The 15,982-nt window shown below is 39.9% G+C and overlaps 1 protein-coding gene across 3 annotated transcripts in view; it reads left to right on the forward strand.

The window, feature by feature from the left end:
* The window catches only part of MGMT (O-6-methylguanine-DNA methyltransferase), a 169,258-nt gene that overhangs the window by 20,473 nt on the left and 132,803 nt on the right, over nt 1–15,982 (forward strand). For all 3 annotated transcript variants that reach the window (XM_075155298.1, XM_075155297.1, XM_075155296.1), the window contains exon 3: nt 1,392–1,531. In XM_075155298.1, coding sequence (XP_075011399.1) covers nt 1,392–1,531 — 140 coding nt within the window. The remainder of the gene's footprint in view (nt 1–1,391; nt 1,532–15,982) is intronic.

Below are 15,982 nucleotides of genomic sequence, written 5' to 3' on the forward strand. Positions count from 1 at the left end.
TTACTTTTGCCCTGGTAAGGCAAAACTGTCTACTTGATTTTTTTTTTTTCTGTCCTCTCTTCACACTGATTATATTACTCACAGATGTGACTTCATTACATAGCACTTAATAATGGGATTTTAAAAAAAATTCTCTTATTTTGAAAAAAATAATTATTGTACAGCTGCGAGCAGTGGCCAGCTGTAAGTCCCCTCGTCTGTCATTGTGCTCTTCAGTCAGTTTCCCAGCTTCTTAATCACTTTCGCATTTCATCCTGTCATTTCATCGGGCTTTCAGCATCGTGCCCCTTGCTGTCGGCAGACGTAGGTGTCATGGGGGGCGGACTTCAGAGCTCTTTGGGGTAAACTATAAACTTGGGTAAATACTGGTCAAAATAAGTTTGCGCAGTTGTCTTTGGAGGCGTTACTGGTTCTGAATATTGCAGTGACGAGAATTTTTCAGGTGTAAGGCAAACTGCAAGTTGGCTGTATGGTCTGAGTGCCTTTAAACACCGAGAAACCTTGCTGGGCTCAACATAACCAGGATGTTTGTGGATCGATTTACTTGTGCTGCCTTGCAGTTGCTTGGATTTCTTTGTTCTGTTCACTTTTTTGTCCAGTTTCGCTTGAATGTATCTCTTTGGAGCAAAGGCTTTTTTGTCCTGCTTGTACAGCACTGATGGCAATGTGGTCTGAAGCTACGGTTTGGTGTCTGGGTGACTCTGCAGTGGACATACTTGTGGTGTTCTGTCCTGTTTCTCGCCTAATGACTGTACAAACCAAACTGTAAATACAACTCAAACGTCTACTGAGTCAGACTGGGGATTTTACCCAAGATGAATTTGACAAGTATGTTATTGTTGGTCTTGTACAATATTGAGAAACGCTTGGCATCTGTTTCCAACTACGTCCTATCAGTAATCGTAAAACCAGACTCGTAACAATGGGAATAAAAAAATGTTTCTTTTATTAAGGAATGATTGATTTTTTTCATATATTTTTCCAGCAGACATATTCTATTTGTGTTCCAGCAGTTATTTGCATAACACTGCTGCTCTAAACCAGTGAATATACTTTGTTGTCACAATAATCCTTTTGAAATCAGTGTCAAAATACATTGGATGTTAGCTGATAAACCAACCGTGAAACTGCTATTACTTGAGATTTTTATGAAGGTCACTGTTCTGCTAGTTAACATGTTTTTTGAGACCTTGATTTTAGATGCTGACTTCTTAGGATGGATCATTTTAAGTTGGAATTTTGAAAGTAAAAGCCATAGTGGAGGAAACTTTAAATATGCTGTTTTCTTGCCTTTTTTTAGATTACTTTTGAGAACTACTCAAAATATCTTGAGATGAATGTTCCTTGGTGAAAATGCATGCAATTAAAGACAAGTTTGTTTTTATGAACAGGTGACTTCCAAAGAGAGAGAATCTCCGTGCAAGGAGAAACACGTGGTTCTGCTTAGCCCTGTGGGAAAACTCAAGATATCTGGGTGTGAAACAGGCTTACATGAAATAAAACTTCCAAAAATGAGCGTGCTGCCAAGTGGGTAAGTTCATGTCCTATTGATCCTATGTTTATGTATGTGGTAGAGGAAAGAGATTGCCCAGAGGATCTAAGACATGACTCTCTGCACTTGTTTTTACTAGCCATACTGGGAACACAGTGCTTGCTCCTGTGAGAGGCAGAAGCAGCTTCTTTTGTACCTTTAAGGAGTGGCAGCTCTAAAATGCATTTCTCTCTGCTGCATCTATAATATCAGCAAAGAAATGTTCTAAAATAAAAGTATTTTTAATGCAGGTTTTGAAAGTACATCCTGCTCCCAATTTTGGACGCACATGTAAATCTGTCACTGAGGCTAAGACCTCCTTGCATACTTTGCAAATTTTGCAGACCTGTGTCTGGATATCTATGTTCCAACAGGCAGAACTAGGATTGAATAATTGTTTTAATTACTGCACACTACTTGTGAGAGCTTTGGTTGGTTTTGTGTATCTGTAATGTCTTCTGGAGTTCAGAACAGATGATGTACGTGGCAGTGGAGGTGATGTCTCAAATATAGGACTGATTGAGGAGGTATTGGTACATTTTACTATTGAATATAAGTGCTGTTCAACCTGCTAAAGTACATCTGTCCTGTTCAGATCTTTGCTTTGCTCTTTCTTTATTTGTGAGGAAATGTTGAGTGACATTTTTAGAAGAAACACTGAATTCTTTCAGAATTACTAGGTGCCAAATTTCTCTGCCAAAATGAAAGTTACTAATACTACTTCTATGATTCTACTTATTAAGGCTGGTCTCTTCAACTGGTTTTGGTAATAAAATTGCAGTCTTTGCCACAGTCCGTTACAACAGAGCTTTTCCTGACAAGAGTCAAACAAGTTTGGCTTCCTTCTCTCCACATTGTTCTCTTCTCGCCTGCTTTTTGCTTCTGAAATTCTCCACTGATTTGTGGGGTTTCCCCTTTTCTGTTTTCCTGTTTTATTATCCTTGTAATTTAAGTGTGCGTAAAATTAATCAGGAATATGAAGCATAATGTGTATTCTGGTTGAAATATGTTTTTGCCTCTAATACAAAAACCCTCAAGCCTCTGGATTTGACAGTTTTGCCAACTCCAGTGATAGGGAAAGTAGTACTTCAGTTTCTTCATATGCTGATTTCAGTATTGGATTTCTGCTGATGAGGAATGGAAATAAATGGTATTTAGGATAAGGCCAAAGCTTGCCTTTGCTGCAGAGCAGCATCTGCCTGAAGAACAACTAAGTGGATGAGGACCCTTCACCCTTGAGAAGAGGAGAAATGTCAATGAATAGGTGGAAGAATAGTGGGAAAAAGGTCTGTGGGCTCTCAAAGGTGAAAATACATGAAATTGTGTGTTCTTCTTCATAACGCTAGACATAAAGTGAATTGCATGAAAATAAAAGCTGAAGACAAAAAACAATTGTGAAGTTGTGGGTACTAAAAAATACAGGCTCAAAGTGAAATGGCAGATTACTGGAAGAAAATTACAGGCTCTTAATTAGATGGGGAGGTATTGTTATATTATGTGTGTTTGTGGTGTTCTCCTGGAGGGGTAAGAGCAAAGGTCTATTTGACTTCTGTACTTAGTGTTGAGGTTTCGAATGTTTCACTTGATGGGTCGCCTTCTCTTTTTGAAGAAAGTTTCTAGGGACAGAAATTGTTCCTTCACGCACACAGATCTTTTTCCAGGAAATTACACGTGTCCCCAAAAGCTCAGAGTACTTTGTTACTCATCTCTGCCTGCGCAGATGAAAGATGCTGTTACAAACGGGGAGTTGTTCCCCTCCTCGAGGGAGCCTCGCTGCAAGGCAAGGTCCGTCCTGCTTGTAAGGACGGATGCTGCTCTTCGTTTAGGGGGGCTGCCATTTGCTCATGGGCAACATGGCCAGGTTGGCTGGTTGAAGAAGGATCTTGTGATCTTGTTCCTCAGGCAGTCTAGATCCTTTTCCTGATTCTTTAACTTTTATCTGATCTTGATCTTTTAATTTTCTCAGTGGTGAGCTGACTTAATTTCCCAGCTTCCCAGAAGTGTTGAGGCTTTAGTGGCATCTTGATAACTCTTAATTTAGCATGATTTATATGCAAAAATTGTTATATTATAGATGGAATATCACTCAAGAGTGGTTCAGAAGTTAATGGTAAGCAGAATATTCTTACAATTACTTTAAGAATTTAAATCTGAAAGAAGGTAGAATGTGGGCCTTGCTTTTGTCTTTACCAATGATAAAGTTCTAAAAATTTTAAAGCCGTCTGTAAATGTTTGCGTGAAGTATAACATTTAATCTCTTCTACTCATCGCTAGTGAATAGTTGTTAAATCTGGCCTCATTATTTTTGACAGAATAAAATAAAAACAAAACAGTGCCCAGTGTTTCTCCTAACTGGCTAATAAACACTATGTTAAGAACATTGGGTAGAAAAAAAACATAAGAAACATAAAAATTGATTTTAATAGACCCTTGTCAGAGAGAACCATAATGAGCACAAGTCTAGTAATAAATATTGGTATTCTGCTCCACGGTGCTTGGGACTTTTCATGTAGAATTGCATGTAACAATCAATATAGATTTTAGGGTTTTTTAACAACAAAAATAAGTAAACCTTTAAAATATATAAATACTTAAGACTTGCAATCTGTCAGACAAACCTGCTAGTTGTAGAAAAATCTGATAAGAGTGCCTGGTTAATGGCATAATCGGTTTGTGGAGATCTTGCTCTATTTTACAGCTTGTAAAATGCTGTGCAATTAATCACCTGAGATTACAACCTATTCTGTGATGGCTCTCCTTAAAACTTAAGAACACAGACTATAATGTAGACTAAAAGGAGAAGCAGCAAAGTAAAATTTTGGTTACAGTATGCATGAAACAAATTGATCTATTAATGAGATGAAACTAATTGTAATAACCTAAGATTATTCTGCTCCTTGTGAAGCTGGTAAAGTTAAAAGTCAAGGCATGTCATGGCATAATGGTTTCTGTTTGGGGAGGAGGAATTTTTAGTCAAGCTTTTTAAATGTATGTGTATATATAACAAAATTTTGTATATATAAATAAGGTATTTCAATTAAATATGATTGTGAAAGTTTTAATTTACTGAATGCTAACTAAAATTGTTTCTGTTTTGTAATCTAAGTGCAGTGCTAACAATTAGTGCTCTCAAAACAGTAACTTGAAATCACCTGTTTCTGATTTAGTATTTGAATTGTGGATTGCCTTGTTCGTTTATCATTCAAGTTGACATTGTCAGTTAATAAAGTGCTGAAGATAAAGCCAGAATATATGATATCAGCATCAAAATGGAATAATCAAATTCTTCACGTTTGATACCCGTATGCTGTATGATGGAGGCTGCAGTAGTTTTAGCCTATGTACAGCAACATAAAGAGGTGCACACATTGGGCTCACAGGCTGGCTAGGGATCTGTACATTGGGCTGGTTCTGAAACAAGTTGGAGTATGTTGCTTCAGGGTTGCAAAGTGGGGCAAAAAGTAAACTGAAGATGAAGCTTGTTTTTATAAATTTGTCTATTTCTAAGAACTTCAGATTCACAGTTCATATTTTCAAAAAAAGAACTAAAAGGATATATCCTGTGTGTATATATATATTTATATATATTTAGTAGTATATCAGCCATTGTAGTTTTTCTTGCAGTGTATACAAATATAAGCGTTAGTTTTGTTCAAGAAGGTTCTCTTTCCTCCAGTATTCCTGCTTGAAATATTGCCAGTGTTTAACTCTTTTTGCTCATGTCCAAAAGAAAGTATTGTACTTCTAAGTGTCTTTAGCAGCTTTGACGTTTCAGAATTAGTTTTCTTCGTTAGTCTGCTGTTGTCTGCAGTGTTCCTGGGACGAGTCTGTTTTGAGAAGCCTTGTCTTACTCCTGAGCCGGAGGGGTAAATATCTGCTTGGCAAGTTGGGAGTTGCACTTGTGACTTTTGTTAACAGTAACAGAAACTCTGCGTGTATTTTCCTGTGCTAAATATTTACAGCAGAGATACTTTGGAAACATAGGGATGTTGACTTGGCAGTTGGGATGGCAGCAGGGAACAGTTTTTCCTTGTGTTGCAAAAATCCAAATTCTTTCAGGAATTCCCTCAGGAAAATTGCCCCAGGGTTCCCAGCTCCGTGCGTGGTCAGCATGTGGCAATGCAGGGAAATACAGTGGCAACTGGAGGGTTTTGGTACGAGAAAGGGCAGTAGTATAAAATGCCTTGAGGTAAACTGAAACAGCTTCCAGCGTGTGGTTGGAAAATCCTGTCCTACTGAGCAGGGGGTCATGAACGGTGCGACGTACTACTACGTACTGCTGAGCGTGCATGTGAAATGAAAGGTAAATTTGCCATCTGATTCGTGGGCACAGATCCCAGGTTATGCTAATATTGACATCCACCGGGGGACTTAAGGATGCCACCATCAGAAGCTGCTGAGTTTTCCACTTAAAAGCTTAGCTGAGCTGGCTGTGATGGGTCACTGCCATCCTTGGACAGGCCCAGCGCTGGGGCAAGGTGTGGATGATTTGGGGACAGCCACCCCTTGCTGCTGGGCTCCTGCTCCTTCAGCCTGGGGGCTGCCGCGGTGCACGGCCAGCTCGAGCTCAACAGCAGAACCTGAGCTCCCGTCTCCTGCAGGAGACAATGTGTGAGGTGGTCTGCTCCTGCTCCACGGACTCGGGGGCTGGGTGTTTGTCAGTATGGATGCCAGCTCCTCCTTGCGGAGGAGTTTTTGGCATTTCATGCGTGTTTCTGAGAACTGAGGTTGGGCAGGTTGACTTGCTTTACCGTTGCTTGAATGGTCAAAACGTGCATTTTGCTGGTGGTGTAGGAATACCCTAGACCTCCCTTTATGCTATTTTCAGAAGAGAGATTCTTTTGGAAGCAGTGTGATCCCATCTGTCCTCTGTATTTCTTGCAGGTTACTTGCAATTTTCTTTATAGTGTTTCATTTCCCTACGTCTTACTGAGAGAGATCAGAAAAGGAGGAGCGAGGAGCCAGTTTGGCCATTCTTGTATTATTAATCTGCCTAAACCTTTTAAGGTTGAATCTGCAGTTCAAGAAGTTCGCCAGGGTTTCAGTTAATCTCTCTCTGCCAGTTTAACGTTATCGGAAACTCTCCAGAATCTCAGTTTAAACAGGTTTCCAGCTATTACGGATTGAAAGAAAATCTCAAGTGTGCGAAAACGCAGCGGATGCAGCGGTGTACGGGAGTCTGATAAGAGCCTAGAACAATAACTTGGAGAGGTGTGAACCAGTCTGTTCATCTCTGAGGTATTTAATCATAGCCAGTGATGATGGTTTAAATGTCAACTTTGCTAACTGTTTCATTCCTCATACTGTAAAATTTACTGTGAGTGATATCTCACTTTGATGCCACAAGTGGGAGGCATTTGGGAGAGTGCCACTCCTCCTATTTTTCCAATAAGCATCAGCCGAGGCTAAGAAACTTAGTGGAGCTCAGGGGCATAGTAAAAGCCGACTGAAGGAGGTAGGTACGCGACTACTCCGCTTAGCTGCTTTGAATAGATTTCTGGTTTACCGTGAACATCTGATGTGACTTATGTGAATAGAGGGTTATTGGCACTGTAGCTTGGAAGAGGTGCCACTCTTCCCCCGTTCAGTTCTTCCTTAAAATTATTGTGTAACAGTGGAGATTTTCTGATAAAAATGGTATAGGATAAAACCTGGCTGAGACAAAGTACACATTTGCAGTAATGAAGTTAATGGCTTTGGGATGATCTCTAAATGTAGAGCAGGAGCAGGGAGGGGAAAGGTGTACTAAAACCTGTTTGAAACTTAAGCTACTGGTACTGTAGTTCTATAGATTCCAGGTTGCTTCCTGAGGAAAGATGTGGTGTATCTGGTGGAACCAGGCCACTGGCTTCTGTTCCTTCTGCAGAGCCTGACGTTTCTGCTGTTGAAGATGGGCAACTGTATTTACAACCATTATTCTTGTGTAAGTAAAGCTGTATCACTGGCTATTTCAAAGACCAAGACTGCTGTCCATATGAAGTCATCCTATGGTCCACACGCAGTTTATAGACCTTATGAGTGGTAACATTCAAAAAAAAAATTCAACATCTCTGTACTTTTTGGAAAATTATTATTTATTTTTGGTTGGTTTTCTTAACCAGTACTGTAGCAGTGTCTGTCCTCTGTAAGGTCGTAGTCCTCCCATAGAGGAAGATGCTAAAACACTGGCTGTGGACGGGTCCAGATGCACCGCTTTCCTGCCAGCTACAACAGAGCGGTTACTCTTGTAAACACCATAATCATCCAAGCTGACAGCACTTATCAATGATCAAAGTATGTTTTGCATGGCACTTTCCTTTTTTATAGTTTAATGTATTTAATTACTGTTTACAGTGACTGGAAAATGGTTCATTAGATGGATCTTTTGTAGGCGTTAATATAAACAGATTAGGTTTGAGATACAGTCCGCATTTGATGCGAGTCTGAGTGTGTTAAGTCCTTTGGTAGCGGCTAGGTGAAGGGCTGCTTTGCTTCTGTAGTACCTTGTTCTCAGAAGCTTCGGAGTGCTACTTTGGTTGGCTTGAGAGCACCTGGTCCTCCTGGGGTGATGCTTGTTCAATGTGTGGGGCAAAATCCACGCAGGATTTTAGATACTTAGTTCCCCTGAAAATGGGGGGAAGGCTGTGCCTGCGAGGCAGTGCAGCAGTACACATGTGCTCTGTCTTGGTCTGGTCTTTAGGCTGCTTCTCTTGCGTTTTAACCCCTCGCAATCCTGACAATGTTGATTTTCATACTGATGAGTAAAGTAAAAGCATGTTTTGGGTGCCTATATAGAACAGTCACCAAAAGAAGATCAGTCTTGCACTTATTTCTATTTCTAAGCCTTTTATTTCTGAATATCTTTTAACTTGTGGCACTAAGCTCTCACAAATCTCGTTTTCTGCCACTTTTCTAAGAAACAAAATGCAGATGCCTGGGTAATAGGAAGATGATGCTTGTTACTTCAAATTACTTCAAAATAACAGGAAGGTGGTATATTTAAAAAAAAAAAAGAAAGAAAAAAAGAAATATTACTTTCTCTGGTAGAAGTGTCTACAAATATCCAGGCATCAATCTTTATTTCAGCAGATTCAATGGATGTGGCAGGAAGAGTTATTATATAGCATAGTCCTCCTTTTATTAAAAATAAACTGGGGTAGGTTTTTTCATAGTTTCTTGTGGAGATGCTACAGATTGTTTATGCTGCATCAAGATAAGAAAACTTTTTATTGGAAACAGTGTTTCAAAAACTTAAACAAAATAAACGCTGAAAACATGTAGAAAGTTTAGACTTTGTCAAAGCCTTACACGTAGTACAGCTCAAATACGTAGTTTCATATGTTTTTAGAAATGGTTTGCAGGATAAGTTTTACTGTCAGGTGAGGATGGTAAACTTTATTTTGCATGATGGGCAAAACCCACATTCCTCTCACTTAAACTGAAGTAAATCTTGAGCAACTCCACTGTAATCAATACTATACTTCAGATGTGTTATTTTTCCTGACAGCACTGCTGCATTTCTATTCATCTGTCAAAGACAGTATTACAAGATTCAAATAGGAGTGGCTTTTGCAAGTCTTCACAGTTGTGTTTTTATCCCGAAGCCTAGCCAGAGAAGCCTTTGAGGGCTCTAGGTAAAAAAAAAAAAAATCATCCAGATTTCTATTGGGCAGTTATTCATGGTAATAATCTGATGTTTTAAAACCTTTAATGTTAACAAGGACAATGCCATGTCAAAATGCTAGAAGACCTATTTCAATGTACAGAAGAACAAAAAGCTTTGCTACTCGACTGGTGTGTGTTTGTAAACGTCCATGGTTGGCCAAGACTTCTAAAGCAAGAAACGTTACAACAACCCACTGGTCACATTTTAGAGTGATGACATTTTAAAATGGCAAAAATAACAACAAACTGTATTAGATAATATAGCTCGTACAGACACCCACTTGAAAATACCACAAATATGATGGGTTTATTTCTAGTGCAGAAGACATAGAGCTGTAATAGTGATGAAAAATAATTTTACCAAAGAGGAGTGTAAGAATTTGTCTATGCAGCATCATCTCTTCAAGAAATTTCTTAGGAAAGAAATCTTTTCCTGACACCCTGCCCTATACTATGCTACAGATACTATGCCTGGTGTGTTTTTAACTCTTCTGTAATTCAGGGCATGAGTGGAACCTTTCCACTTCTCGTGCAGAGGTAGATTAATGCAGTGGAGCGTTTTTCCATTGCAAATCCTTGCTATAAAGATGGGAAAATGGGCTGCATAATGACATGGGTTATGTTTCTATTATGTGTCAGAATTAGTGGGTGTTCTTAAATATTGCAACTCTTCATCTTGGTTTTCTTCCCAGGCTTCTCTAGCCCTCCAAAAATATCTAGATACATAGACAGTTAATGCTGAGAATAACTTACAGCCACAGAGCTGTTTTGGGATTAGACAGTAAGGTATAAGTATGGACACCCATCTGGATAATAGGAACCCTTCTCGCAGCTCTCCTTAAGTGAGAGAATTGAATTACAAAAGATATTTTGCTGAGAAGTGTCTGTGGTATCTACCTGAAGAGTCTTGACTATGCAAATGCTATGATCAGAGCACCGTACGGTGTTTGAGCAGTGCCAGGATTGTTCGGGTTTATCTGGTGTTGGGTGGCTTTGCCCAGCTATAGCTGGAGGTGGCAGCTGCAACAGCTGGTCAGCGTTTGCTGCTTTGGTTCATGCATTTGCAGTAAAACTCACAAAGATCACATAATACCAATGCTTGTGCTAATTATAGCTGTTCTTAAAATGCCTACCTTAATTCCCTCTATAAAGAGAATTTAAGACATGTAACTTGGTAGGACAAAGCACAGTAAGTCATCCTGGAGTGCGGAGCTGTGAGACAATGTGTCCTTAACACCTGTACCTCTTCTGCAGTGGCTCGCCTTTGCGATTACATTGATTTTTTCAGTTAAAGGGCGAATGATCTTCAGAACACCATGCTGGAAAAGAAAGAGTTAAATTCTAAAACCTTATCCTGTAACTGTAAATGCCATTTTTCTTTCTTCACAAATGTAACCTTTTAACATTTATTTTTAGCTTTTACATTAATATATGTAAAAATATTAAAAGCTCTTGTATATTACATTAAAAACTTATGTCAGCTGCCCTGCTTTTTCCTATTTATTAAAACTTTTCAAGCAGTGAAAACATTTTACTTGTTAATGAGGGGAAGAAGGAAAATTAATGACATAGAGCTTGGATCTTCCAAGATGTCTCCTTTTAACCATGCAAAACCAGCTCTTTTTCCCACACTATGTAGTTTAATTTCTGTGTTAGGGTTCAGTAAGCAAATGCAAATAAATTTAATGATTTGCATCAGTAGATCACTTCTCAGTTTAATATCCTCTGATATTTTGGTCAAGGACTTTTTCTTTGGAAGGCTAGTGCTGTTTTGTAGAGTAAAAAATATTAATAATGGTGGCATTGTTATGTTCAAGTAAAGCAAGGGAAACGTATAACTTATTCAAAAGCAGCATCTCATATTATCTTCTCACTAGGATCATGCAGTGGAAAAGTTATCCAGAAAAAGACACTTAAGAAATAATGGTGAATTGCTGATCATATTAAACATTTAGTACTAGTTTCCATATCGCATCTCATCTTACTCTCATTTTGCACCAGAATTTTAAAATTCTGATAAGTAGTGCTCTTAGCAATGGTATGAAGCACCTTGCCCTGGGATGGGGTGGCTGCTGCTTCGTGGTTTTGGCAAACAGAGCTGGTGCTACATCAGCCGGGAAGGCTGAAGATTGCAGTGGGGCACTGCTGTATATCCCAGATGTTGGGCTGCTTCTGAAAGCCTCGAGCTTCTGGGTTTTCCTTCTGCTGTCAGTAACTCTAGGTACAAAACTGTTCCTAGAAACATGGTGACTTAAACTGTATAATAGATATTGATGGTTAAATCTAAGTGTCTAATTTATGTAGACTCAAATCCCATTGAAATCTGGGAACTTTGGCTTCAGTAGTTCTCCCACATAGTTCTTATAAAAATTTCTGAAAGTTTTAAAGTCTTGTGTGTGTGATAAGCTATCAAAACTAACAGGCTGCAGCTGAGCTCCTCCATGCCACTGGCATTACATGCCAGAGGCCAGCAAGAGTGACACGGTGGGAGTTTGCTATGAACCATGGAAGTCACCTTGAAACGACTGGAGTCTCCAAATCACAGACCCCTGTTCTCATGGCAGACTTCAGCCTCCCTGGTATCTTGTGAACTGGCAACATGGTGGGATTCAAGCTCTCAAGATGCTTTCTGGAGGGTATGAAGGACACTTTGTTGATGCGTGGCCCTGGATGGGCAAGCCAAGGATGGTGCACAGCAGGATCTGTTGCTCACTAATGAGGAAGAACAGTTTGGGGAGGTGGGGTTGGCGGCAGCCTTGGCTGGACTGAGACACTGCTGCTGGATCCTGCGGGAGTGAGGAGGAGAGAAGCAGTGTGCAGACTCTGGGCTTTAGGAGAGCAGATTTTTGGGAAGCTGGCAGGTGGGAGGCAGCTGGGAAGTGCAGATGTTCAGGAAAGCTGTCAGACCCTGCAGGGCAGCATGCTTGTGCTCGAGAATGGTCCATCCCCGCACTTGGAGACATAGGCTTGTCAGGAGACCACTTGGCGAGGCGGGGAGTGCACAGAGGAGCTTCACTGCTGAGAGGCAGTGCATGAGGGTGGGAATGGACCCACTGCAAAGGAAGATTTTGGAAACATAGCCTAGGCTCGTAGGGGTGATGTCAAGAAAGTGAAACTTCAACTGGAATTAGGAATTGAAAGGGACATGAAAGGCAACAAGAAGAGTTTCTGCTGCTGTGTTGGGGGTCAAAGATTGAACAAGGGAAACACGCAGCTGCTGGTGAACAGGGCAGCTGGTCTGTGCCTCACCAGCTGGTTAGTCCCTCACCACAAGGTGCCAGTGACAAGGGACCCAGGTAAGGAAGAGGCTCTTGCTGCCTCTGTCAGCCCAGCCTGGGGGAGGATGGTTTGGACTGGAGCCCTCCTGAGGTCCTTTCTTACTAGGATTACCCCGGTAGCCTGTGATTGCATTAAGACAGCTTGAAAACAAACATCAATAAGAATGTTTACACAAAAAATTGAATTGGAGCTTTGCTTTTGAAGATATGTTGTCCCCAAATCCTGGTGACATTAACATACAACAGGCCAGCTTTGCAGTTCCTTTCTTAAAATCTGTAAAAGAAACTCATTTTAATCAGTGTTGTGTTTTCTATCAAATTAAAATGGAATATGAAGCAACATAAATGAGATGATCAGTGTCCAGGGCAGTGGAAGTCCACTTTTGGTCATGATCAGATACTCACTTCAAAGTTGCTAAGGTGAATACAAGACTCAAAATACACAGTATAGAAGCACGTCATGGGAGAGCAGTGCTGTGTAAACATGTTTGTACAAGCACGTTTTTCTGAAGATTCACATCAAGGTGTATTTCTTGGCTGATGAGACATCAGTGAGTCTCATGGGAGTTTGTAGAAGGGCAGGAACTGGGAACTATCACCGACCCATCTTCCACTGGTTTGTGTGCATAGCCTGCCTTGTGTCTTCTGTAATACCTTGGTTTAAACAAAATAATAATAAAAACTTCTTCCAAAGCATAGTTATTCTGCTTGCTTTTTCAGAATTCATCTCTAGAAATCCCTGGTATATTTTTTATAAACTTCCTTTGACTAAGTTTAATGTTCTAGGAACAGAGACCACCTTACTGTGTTTGGATTTTTTTTGCTTCTTCATTATGGTGTCACTTCATTTTGCTTGTTTTAATGAAATGGTAGTTTGGGAATATTTCTGTTTTGAATCTGTTCCAAATTCACAGCTTGTTTTGGGATAAGCATAGGATAGAGGACATTAATTCCTGGTCCATGTTGGTTGCTATCACAGTTCCTTGAACTGTGCTGGATTTAATGAAATCACAGAGAGAAGTCAAAGGTAGCCGATTTTAATCTTGCAGACCATGTGGCAAATCAGGCAAGAAGGAAATGTCAATGTAGTAGTGCTGAACAGAACTGCATCCTCCTTGGATTCTTGAAAAAACTGTCAGAAAATATTTGAGTTTTAAATTCATTGTCAAAGGAGTTATCATCTCTTCACCAGGAAAAAATGTGAACTGTTCTATCTCTTCAGTGTTAGGATGGTTTCATTGGTGTTATCAGTAGTTGCCTTATTACATAAATTAAATTTAACTTTCCCAAATTTCCTTAGAACAGTTATTCATTAAAGGATTAAATGAGAAGAATTCCATGGATAAATATCTTGTAGATAGACACCCAGCAAAACCCAGAACTTTGCTAGTTCTCAGAGATTCTGGTTAATTAGAAATAAGTTACTATTGGCTTTTGAATTTTAAGATTGTTTAGTGTATATAATCATTCAAGTGATAAATATTCACGATTGCCTCTTTGCTTATTAAAATTAGTACTTGCTGTTGATAAAAGCTTTTTTTGATTGCTTCTAAACTTCTGAGTAAATGTATTATACCATAGACAGCAAATGTGAAATCCTGGTGATCAGATAATCAAATTAGTTTTTGAACAGCTATCAATTTCTTTAGTTAATTTGGATATTTGAGGCTTACTGTTGTAGTCTGCTAATATGTAAATTGTCATTCATACTAATAGATTTTTTTAATTGTATTTTATTTTCCTAAGGAACTTCATATTAATGTAGATTTACACATGATGTGAGGATTGTCTAGTGTGAAACACGACTATTGCAGAGGACCTTTCATCTGCTTGTGCTAGTTCAGAGCAAGAAGTAATGAGGTGAAGTTAAAATAACTGTACTTTAGGTTATCAGTCAATTGTTTTCTTGTCGTTTGTTTTTCATCTACTTCTTTATTGATGCATATACCCTTGGTTTTTGTCATTCCACAGTTAGGTTTTGGTTGTGTTCAGATGATGACGGTTAACATGTCTCTCTCTGCATCCTGTGTCATCGGTGGTAATGTTTCATCGGTGTTACGCAGTCTTTCAGGGTGGATGAGTTTGTTGTTTCATGGGCACTACGATGCAGGTGCATATAGCACCGCCACTGATTTAAAATATACATACACACAGAGATATCTTATTTTGGAGATGCTGAGCAGATACTGCCTAGCTTGGTGTTAGCTTGGCTCCTGTGATGAGGGATGGCATCTAGCGCTTACTAACAGAGTTTTAACTGCAAAAATGGTGGCCATGTTCTACTCCTGATGGAAAGCCTCTCCAGAGCTGGAAAGAAAACATTCGAAAAGACTAGTTTTTGTCACATTCATTGAACTACCTTACTGGACAGCTAGATGTTTCTCGTCACATACGCAGAACCAACTTGGTAGACTGCCTACCTTACAAAAATTTAGGATTCCACAGATTGTTCTTACCATGGACTCTGGGCAATTAGCTTATTTTTCAAGTTTCTTTCAGTCACATGACACTGCAAAGGTCCGGGGTAGGGGCTGTGGTTTAGCTGCGCTACAGCCTGTTGCACAAGGACAGTGCTGCTTTGTCCTGGTGTGACACTGAAATGCTTCTCGAGTCCTTATTTAACAGATAATGGCAAGCTGTTTATTTTCATCTTGCCTCAACCAACCTGTGGCACTGAAGACACTCATATTGAAAGGCCCTGAAAGTCCACTTTAATGTTAGATGATAGAATGGTTTGGGTTGGAAGGAACCTTAAAGATCATCTAGTTCCAACCCCTCTGCCATGGGCAGGGACACCTTCCACTAGACCAAGTTGTTCAAAGCCCCATCCAACCTGGCCTTCCAGGCATGTGGCATCCACAAGTTCTCTGGGCAACCCGTCCAGTGCCTCACCACCCTCATAGTGAAGAACTTCTTCCTTATATCTAGTCTAAAGCTACCCTCTTTCAGTGTAAAGCCGTTACCCCTTGTCCTATTGCTACATGCCCTTGTAAAAAGTCCTCTCCAGCCTTCTTATAGGCCCCCTTCAGATACTGGAAGATGTAGTCCTTCATGCTTCAATAGGAAATGTCTAAATTTTCCTAAAAGTGAAATACGGGTTATATCACAGATTGCTGTCAAAGAGAACAGCTCTTCCTGAAAAAGTGGCTGTTGGGTTCCCGGGTGGACCAGTCCATGCCAAACATAAAAAGCATGCTGCTCGCTAGTAATACGTATGGCCATCAGACAGGAGTTGCATTTATTAATGTACAAAGCATTATGGAAGTACACCAAGTTTTTGATGGCTGTTGCATTAGACCTAGAGCTCCTGTGGTACGTGGTGCTACAGTAGACTAACATATAAATTACAAACGTGCTGACCAAAATACAACTTTTAGAAAACCGCTTGTGATGGATAACTGCACTTAACAGCCTGGTGTGTAGATGCCTGGATATAAGGAAGAAAGAGGATGGAGAGTATTTCCTGCCTTATTTTTTAAACCTCTTCAGGTTCAATGATCTGACTTGGGAGGAGTTTTTGAAAGTTTAA

Source organism: Calonectris borealis, chromosome 7, assembly GCF_964195595.1.
Source record: "Calonectris borealis chromosome 7, bCalBor7.hap1.2, whole genome shotgun sequence".
Classification (NCBI taxonomy): Eukaryota; Metazoa; Chordata; class Aves; order Procellariiformes; family Procellariidae; genus Calonectris; species Calonectris borealis.